The 9,652-nt window shown below is 39.0% G+C and overlaps 1 protein-coding gene across 1 annotated transcript in view; it reads right to left on the reverse strand.

The window, feature by feature from the left end:
* LOC107097469 (uromodulin-like 1) overlaps positions 1 to 9,035 on the reverse strand; it is a 29,115-nt gene extending 20,080 nt beyond the window's left edge. Inside the window, exons 1-6 of the mRNA XM_015394616.1 lie at positions 8,905 to 9,035; positions 8,552 to 8,794; positions 8,158 to 8,316; positions 3,441 to 3,559; positions 1,996 to 2,179; positions 1,223 to 1,357 (exon numbers count right to left, since the gene is read on the reverse strand). Of these exons, the coding sequence (XP_015250102.1) occupies positions 1,223 to 1,357; positions 1,996 to 2,179; positions 3,441 to 3,559; positions 8,158 to 8,316; positions 8,552 to 8,794; positions 8,905 to 8,980 (916 nt within the window). The 5' untranslated portion in view covers positions 8,981 to 9,035. The remainder of the gene's footprint in view (positions 1 to 1,222; positions 1,358 to 1,995; positions 2,180 to 3,440; positions 3,560 to 8,157; positions 8,317 to 8,551; positions 8,795 to 8,904) is intronic.
* Between the last annotated feature and the right edge of the window lie 617 nt (positions 9,036 to 9,652).

Here is a 9,652-nt window from a genome sequence, read left to right on the forward strand (position 1 = left end):
ATGGATGGATGGATGGATGGATGGATGGATGGATGGATGGATGGATGGATTGAATGCAATGCTTTGACAATATATACACTCCAGCTCCCATGGAAGTGACTTATGAGCCCAAGGAGCCAAGAAGTGTCATTTTTATCATACAGTAGATACAAATATTCCTTTAAAGTCTATAAAGCTGGTAAAAATACAAACTAAATTGGAATAAACCAATAATAACATAGCAGCATGTTCTTTGTAAATTGAATAGAATAGAATAGACCAGGGATCTTCAAGGTTTTCCAGGCTAAGGACCCCCAAACTGATGGCGAGATGGAGCGGGGACCCCCTAATTAAATATATTGTATGAAATTGTGTTAAATCAAACTGGTCCTATGGTCACTTTATTACAGATGGATTCATGTAATGAAAGTAATTTCTCCCTGGGATTATTAAAGTATTTCTGATTCTGATTCCTCATTGATGGGTCAGGTGTTGTGAATGAAACGGTGCCCAGCTTAAAAGAGCTCCTGCGTGTCACTGAATGTGAGCATTGATGACTGAAAGACATCTTCTGCCTCCATTTATCTGTTTACTACAGAGTGTTGAACTCATGTTAATGTGGATCTAAAGACATTTCAATTAGTGGAGAAAATTGCAGGAAAGAATATATTAAAAAAAAGGTGAATCAACCAAAACTTTCACGACCCCCATGCAGTACGTTCGTGGCTCCCCTAGGGGAGCGAACATACCCTGTTTAAGTCCTCCGGAATAGAAATTCACATATTATATCGACTTTTAAATTATGAATTCCAAAGTTTCATTTTGTTCAGATGCCTCATTAAAACTTTTTATGCCAATTTAGACCGATATTAAAGTAAGTTTGACACCCTGACATTACTTCTATGTTGTCTATAGGATCTGTAGGCGCTTTTTTTGGCCACTCTTTCATTTATGCTCAGAATTTGCGACACTTTAGTTCCAGAAACTGTTTTTCTAAATATCGCTCAGGTCTTCAATTTAGATAAAAGATTAAGTTGCTACTGTTCTCATTCTACTTAACAGTTATGAGTGACTTTGTGTTCGTTTATCAGATAAACTCCTAACAAATACATGAAAAATTTTGGTTGTAATTAAGGAAAATGTGCAAAACAAGTTCAACATCTGTACAAAACAAATCCATCAGCATCAAAGGAACAGATCCTGGAAATATGGTGCAGTAATCTTTCATGTTTTGCAGTCATACCTGTACAGTTACCAGCAGGGTCATCATCCATATATCCCTGCTGGCAGACACAGTGGTAAGAGCCCAGTGTGTTAATGCATTCTGCCTGAAGAGAGCACTGATGGAGAACAGGCTGCTCACACTCATCCACATCTGCTATGAGAAGGGCAGACATGTTCGAAGTTTATTTAGGAAGCATAAAATGTAAAGTTATCAACTGGCATAGCATATCAAAGAATACTCTTATCAGAATGAACCACAATGTTTGGCATTATGTGTCACCCTAACATCTAGTCATGCTCATGTATCTAAATATAAGACCATTGCACTCAGGCGGTGATTTAAACTGGCACTGTAGAATAGAAAGTTGATTATCTCCAACAGGATCTCTGTGAAAGCAGCCTTTCAGTGCACGCACCATGGTGACCCATTTGCTGTCTTTTGTGAAAATGCAACCAATAGGATTTATGATTAATATGAGCGTGTGCCTGTGTGAGCCTGTGTGCGCGTGGGCGTGTGTGTTTGTGTGCGCAGTCGCTCTGGTGTTATTTTCCGCTATTGCAGGAAACATCCCACAGAAGACTGTCTCTCAAACAGTAGTGGTGGGAGAAGGAAACCGTGGTGCGGCTGAGTCATTTTTTCCTGAACACCGTGTTCTCGGCTACATGAATCATTCTCAAAACTCTGCAAGAATGTCATTTCTCTAAAGGGAAAGAAAAAAAGCCTCAAGTAGCTCAACTAGAGAGGGAGAGAGAGAGATCAGTGGTGGCGTACAGATAAACGTGTCACTTCACCTTGCACTGTTACTGATGACACCTCCGGTATGTGTTTAAGAAGAAGCTGCAGCTTTGATGTTACGTTGTACAGTGAAAGAGACGAGTTGCTCAGGAGGAGCAGAGATGTGGCAACTCTGAAGGGATGGACGGGCAACGCACTGAGATAAAAGATAGAAACCTCAGACTCCAGCGCCCCAGTTATCTTTTAAGAGAAATAAAAACATATATTCTATAATTAGCTTGATTATGACACCATTAGCTGATAATATAACTGACATTATAGCAAGCTTTACAGATGATCCTGGTATTTAAAGTCAGAGTTAATGATTGGCTAATGTTCTAAACATCACAGCCATACAATGACGGTGGGTTATGTCACAGTGTGATTCACTGAATTGTATTCTTTTTTATGTAAAGGAAATGTATCACTGTCAGAAAAACTAACAATCTTGCAAATCCCCCCTAAATACATCATCCTCACTCTGAGGCACGGTGGCGGCAGTATTATCTTTTGGGGAGTTAATTGGTGTTAAATGGAGATAAATAAAGGGAAATCTGTTAGAGGATGCAAAAACTTCAGACTGAGGAAGAGATTCAGCCTCCAGCAGAGAAACAACCCTGAACATTCAGCCAGAGCTATGGTGGAAGCTTCATTCGTTAGAAAGGGCGATTAAACAGACATAAATCATACTCTTCCAGTCAAGCTTTAAGTTACCTGCAGCTTTAAGGGGATTTTAGGAAGCACTGACAGAGCTTTATTTTCCTCCCACTTAATGGTTATTTTCTGTGACACTAACATAAAATCCCGACATCATCTATTAGAGGTATAGTGGATGATTTTTGTGAATTTTTTTTTAAAAGACCAGCCCCCTTGCCTTTATACAAAAATATGATGGACTTTATAGCAAAATAGTTAACTGACCGTTTGGACAGATGATCACTACTTTTAGCTCCGTGGTTCACGTAATTCCTCCTCCACTGCGCGGTGCCTGCCTTAGTCGCTGTTGTAGGGTAGCGACAGCCTATGGCCACAGCGGGCCGCTGTGACAGAAAATCCCATAATGCTTTGTGTGGAGAGCTCTCCTCGCAAAGCATTCTGGGATATATCTGCCTCTTCTGAGGCCTTTCTATTCTTCTCATACACTGCATAGATACTTACGACCCTCTGCCATTTTTAATGAGAGAGATATATGCCTGAAAGTGTGCATGTGCACAAAAAAATAGCTAACAGTATGAGCATGGCCTTATGTAAACATATAATCAGAATGATTGACAATTAAGAGGACCACTTATTTTGATGATCCATCTGGAAATAAAAGACCATCCTGTATAGCTTTAAAGGTTGTGTTTGCAACTTGAGAGATTGTGGACTGCAGTTTTTGGACTTCTGCAGGACACACTATAAATCCTCTGAGTCTCAAATGCAAAGCAAAAGCAGGAACTGAAACCAGGAGTTGCGTTACCATTGCTTGCAATAATCTTGTGAGATTGAGAAGCCCATTTTCCTTGGACAGTTGCTGGTGATCCATCTTAACAGTCAGTGTTGTATTCCAGAGGCTTCCTTCAAACCGCAGATCTTGTTCTGGTCCAAAAAAGATTCAGTTTAAATGATCAGTTCATGCAAATTAAAAAGCAAAAAAGACCAACAAACTCTAACATTGTAAACTTAGTGGCTTCTTTGATTTGGTTATGTGAAATATGCAGACATAAAACTCAAAATCTGTAACCACACCAACAAAAAAATGAAATGTATCAAACACAATGACTGCCTGCTGTGGAATTTGTAAGGATGCAATAATAAAAACACTTCAATTCTTTCACAATGATCCTGTTGAAGCACCATGTATAATGTATACATTTCATTTTGTACACAGAGTGTAGAGTCAAAGCTCATTAAACCTGAATAAACTGAAGGCAGACTAAAGATATGTGAGCTAAATGTTAAGCAGAATAATATAAGAAACCATAAAGGTCATAAAGAAGGCGGTAACTAAAGGTTATCTGTGCATAAAAAGTTATTTTAATTGCATGTAATCAGAGTGTAATTTAGAAAGCTTAAGAAGTAAATGAGGTCATATCTACGTTTACTGTGGTTATGCATTGTTTTAGTTTCTTAAAGGTTTTCATAAATACAAAGAAAGAGAACTCAACATTCTCAGTTTCAGAGTTTTCTCTTGAATAAAAAACTTCGGTTTAATTGCTTATAATTTATCTTGATCATTTTTATCTTTTTATTTCTTCTGAAGTGATGTGAGCAGTAGAAACTATAGATGACCGTGATTTAGATTTTATTAATTATGCAACTGTTTGCATTTTCTGTCATTTTTCCCTTTTTTCTTTCTTATTTCTTTCCTCTATTCCTTCTTTGTGCGCTTCGACCTTTATTTACTCTCTTCTTTCTTTCATTATGTCCTTAATTCTTTCTTTTGGTACCTTTTTTATGTCCGTCCTTCTACCCCTACAATCTTCCTTTCTTTCTATGGGTCCTTCCTTGTTTGTTCTCTGCTTCTTGTGTGCTTTACAGTTGCCCTTAAGTGCCTTGCAAAAGTATTCACCCCCTTAGATTTTCACTTATTTATTTATATTCCAAACTGTAATTTCAAAAATTGTTATTTTTTGTGATAAATTGAAAAACAAAATGTATATAAAAGAAGAATAAAACATTGTAACCTGGGATGCTGATGTTCATGGTATCATATGAACTGTCAATTTAAAAACACCTTTTCTCAAATGGTGCAGAGGCTGCAACACCACTTAACAAGAAGCACTGCACCGCAGGACGACAAACGACGCAGAGACAACGCTGTTGAGGAAGACTAGTCACACTGGGGTCATGAAAAGTTTTTTGATCTTTGATGCTCTCCTTTTTCACCTCACTAAAGTCAAAGTGGAAAGCATGACACCACAACAACCCTGCAAAGACAGACTCGCAGGCGGAGGAGATGTAGAGTTCTACTGCAGAGACTGGAGTATCTGTCCTTAGAAACACAATGTACCGAAAGGTTGCTGGGGTTAATGGAAGAGCGACCAGAAAAAAGCCATCACTTAGTGGTGAAAACAAAATGCACATTTGGAGTTTACCAAAAGGCACGTGGGTGGCTCCCCTAATGCATGCAGCAAGGTGCTCTGTTCAGATGAGACTAAAAATGAACCTTTTAACCAGCAGAACTTCTCTGTCTGGCATGAACCTAATGCTACCATCATCTGAACAAACTGTGCTAAATACAGGGATACTTCTGAACAAAACCTGAGATTTCAGACTGGGATGGAGGCTAAACCAAAGCACAACGCTAAGGCAACAATCCAGAGGGGAAAACATTGTGTTCTCAAAGACCATACTGCAGAAAGTATCTGTTTGACCAAGTCGTGCAATCTTAGATCTAGCAAAAACATTTTTTTGGTCTTATTTTCAGATTCATATACCAAGAAAGTGTAGATTTTGTTAGTTTATTAATCTTCTTTTGAGAAAATTCTACTCAAAGTCAGTGAACTAAGAGTTTAAAAAAAGTAAAAAAAAAAAAAAAAAAACAATCCAATGGACTTTGTTTTCAAGTTTAAAGATGTTTTGCTTCCCAGGAATCCATTTATGTTAAGAAAGAAAAAAAAACCTTAAAAAGAGGGGATGAACTCAGATTTTGGCTTTCAAAAACATACAATGCAGCAATTGAGTTGATTCCTTCCCGTTATCATCACAACCCCAACGCCTGTACAGGACAGCAGAAGACCTCGCCTATTCAACCAGGCCAACAATTCCCTTAAACGACCCGCTTGCAGAGACGTAGACGGGTATGGGACCTTGCAGGCTAACAAAAGAAGCCAAACGATCCCCATTCCAAAGGGGCGGACCCGTTCGTCCCTTTCTATTTGCATGTTTTCAAAACAAAAACAAGGTTTTAATGTGCTACTGTATAAAACCTCGAACTTCCGTGATGGAAGCAAAACTTCTTCAAACCTGGAAACAAAATCCAGTGGATTTATTTTTTTGGTAGGACTATGACTTGGATGACTGAGAGTCTTCACCAGCACAGTGCAGTAAGATAAGAACTGGTAAGACGTCTTTTGCAAACTATATATGATGATTTTAAAAAGTTTTACCAAGTACGATTGTCTTACTGCATTGATTTAGAGTAGAATTTTGTCAAAGGAAGATTAAGAAACTAACAGAATCTACACTTGTTTGGTATATGAATCTAAGAACAAGATCAAAAAGACTTTTTGGCTAGATCAAAGATTGCAAGACATGCTGAGATTGACACTTTCTACAGTGCAGACGTGAATCGAATTGAGTATATTTAGTTATACTTAACAGGCCAAAACCATCCAATAGGAAAGGAGCCGGAGCTTTTTGGTTGTAAGGCATGGAAAGAAATGCAGAGAAAAAAAAAAAAAAAAAAACACTTGACCAAAGAGGTCTGCAGCTCTAACTGACACAAACGATAAGTTAAGGAGGCTGATCAGCTATGAAGGCTGTGATTATCCATTATATATGACCACTGTTAGTAGTTTGCTTCACAATCAATTAAATCTTCTTCCTTCAAGCTGTAAACTTGTTCTATAAAGGAAATAGTGAGAACTTTAACCTCTACAGTTGGTATCCAGGCCATGAGGCATTAAAACATGAGAAATCCGGTGAAGGAACTAAAGGAGGACATACGTGATGACATGTGGTACACCATTTGTAAATAAATCACTACTAGTTCTAGGAATTGGAAAATTTACTGTTGGAAAAGGTTCTTTGATTTCTCTGAAGATAAAAAGGGCGGGGCCTCACAGTGCTGCAGTGGGTAGAGCTGCTGCCTTGCTGCAACAGGGTTCTGTGTTCGATTTCTAGCCCGAGAGTCTTTTGCATGTTCTCCCTGTGCATGCGTGGGTTCTCTCCGGGTACTCTGGCTTCCTCCCACAGTCCAAAACATGACTGTTAAGTTCTTCTCTAAATTTCCTTAGGTGTGAGTATGTGTGTATGGTTGTGTTTCCTTGTGTTGTCCATGTGTTGCCACATAAAAGACTGGCGACCTGTCCGGGGTGTACCCCTCCTCTCGCCCATAGACTACCGTAGATAGGCACTGGCCCCACAGCGACCCTGACAGGACTGGGAGAAAGTGGGAGAAAATGGGTGGATTGAAATGGATAAAAAAAAGGCATTGTTGTCCTTAAACCAAGCCTTCTGTGTGGGTCATGCATATATCTTCTGGTAGAGCTGCAATTTGTCTCAATTTTGGGAAGATGTTACCAAAAAAATTAATAAGATATATGGGGTTTATAGCACCCCCAGAACAATACTGATATACTTCAGCTATGTAAAGGGAGCAGAGATTCAGAAGAAGGATCTTTATTTGTTTAAAATTATGCTGGCAGCAGCAAACCAAATGCCACCATGGTCCAAACAAGAACCTCCTACTGTCAAAAACTGGACGGACCATGTAGAAGAAATTCCCAGCATGGAAAGACCCACTTTTATATTAAGGTTCCAACAAGCAAAATATGAAGATCTTTGAAAAAAAACAGACAATATATATTAATGATCACTGACCACCAAATCTCAAAGTGGTGAAAGGTGAATACTTTTGAAAGGAACCCTGCTTATAGCCTGTTCAGTGGAGAAGACATCTCTGTTACTAATAGTGAGGCCTACTGCAAAAAATGGTAATAAACTAGTGAGAACTGTAAATCTGAAGATGAGGATTGTTAATATTGTAAATATTGGAGAATCTGCATGACTGATGTTAGCTACACTGCAAAAACATTCAGAAAAGGAGTAAAAAATTCTTAAAACAAGAGTTTTTATCCTTAATTTGAGTAAGAAAGATGATGCACTTGAAAAAAGAGACTGCAGTTGTTTCTTCTTAATTTAAATCTAATTTCATTGGTAAAGTGTCTCACTTACCTCCTCAATTAAAATAATGCACTTATTTTAAGAAAAATTGACTTACATTTACATCTTTTGCAGTGTAATGCTATCGTTACAGACAGTATAATTAGATTTACAACTAACACAGGCTCATTAAAGTGTTTTGTTATGGACCCAGCCACTTTGCTTCACTTGCACTGTAAAACTTGAATGAAAAAAAGCTTAAAAACCTTGATTAAATTTTCTGTCCTTTCTTAAAACGACGTCTCTTTAATAAACAGAGAACTTCAGCTCTACAGTTTAATAACAGTACAAACAGGAGGTGCACTAACTTGTAGGATCGGTGCAGAGAAACTGTCCAAATCTCTGGCAGCATTTCTGCCAGCCTGGACAGTCTAAATCAAACTCACAGTCCGCAAAACTGGGAGACAATCCATCTGCAGTTGGACAGGATCCTGGCTTGGCGGTTAACTCATCACTCCTGTTTACAGCTTCATTCAAAGGAAATAACATGTTACAGGCCACGTATTAGCAGGGAGTTATTTGTAGCACTGCAGTTTCTGCTCGCCCATCTGGTGTCTTGCACACACTGAAAGGGCAGCGTGATTGCAGAATACAGAGCAGGACACTACATCATCAGATTTATTAAAGGAAAAGACCAGATCACAGTTTAAAAACTCTAAAGCTCCAACCTAAAGCTGGATAAGCAATGCTGAGCGTACTTACATAGGGAACAGTAACGACCAACTTGATGATAGCCATCACAGCACCTCGTCACCTGCTCATTTACTGTCTTGTACTCAATCTGATGCATCATCTTGTAAAGGGTGACGGTACACGTCGTCCACGGTAACCATCCTCCACAAGGCTTTGTCACTCTATAAGGGACCGAATGTATCACCAAGAAACTCACAACTCTGGTCTCATTCTGGACACATAGATGGTAGCCGGAGGAAGACAGGCTATTCCCTGGAATACAATATAAACTGTTAATACAAAACTATTTCCTTTAATATGATATTTAAATTGACTATAAATATTCCTTAAAATGTAAATCCTGTGCTGTCTTTTGGGCCTACCTTCACCCACAGCGTCCTGTGTCGAGCAGAGAAGCGGCAGGGCCTGCGACGCCCAGATTAAGAGGATCCATCTCATTTTTCCCAGCTCAGAATCCCTAACATGTATTCAGCCGCCACATAGCCAATGCATGTTTGACTTTAAGATGCTAGCTCACTGCTCAGGGTGAATCCTCTGTGGCCTTGTCTTTCTCCACCCCTCGCTGCTGCATCAAGTCCCCAACGGACCGCAACGCAATCACAGCAAGGTGTTAATAAGATTATCAAAGTTATGGAAAACTATTTGAATGCAATTGGTGCTTCTTTTTGAGAATACAACATCATCCTCATAACTATTCAACCTCTCAAATCCATAAAGACTATAAACTAATCAGTTTCACAAAGCAAGACTTGGTTGGGCTTTCTTTAATTTGTAAATAAATCAAGGAAGTTGTTGTTTCTCTAACTGCTGGATGATGCCAGTAAACATGTTTATGGTACCAGAGAGAGATAGAAACACTCGATAGGAGGAGTCAAAGTCCCTGATGAGCGCGTTTCTACACAGGTAACCATGGAGGTGCATGCTATGCTGCAGGCAGGAACAGCCAACCCGCCATTAATTTCTAGAGTGAAGGAGAGAAAACTTCACTGCCATTTTCAGATCCATGTGACTGCATGTGGGGCAAAAAAGATGATAAAGACTCAATAATCATCATATTGTAACAACTGTTTACATGCATCTTGCACTACTCTCCTTGACTGAATATTGATT

Source organism: Cyprinodon variegatus, unplaced genomic scaffold, assembly GCF_000732505.1.
Source record: "Cyprinodon variegatus isolate N-32 unplaced genomic scaffold, C_variegatus-1.0 Scaffold700, whole genome shotgun sequence".
In the NCBI taxonomy this organism is placed as follows: domain Eukaryota; kingdom Metazoa; phylum Chordata; class Actinopteri; order Cyprinodontiformes; family Cyprinodontidae; genus Cyprinodon; species Cyprinodon variegatus.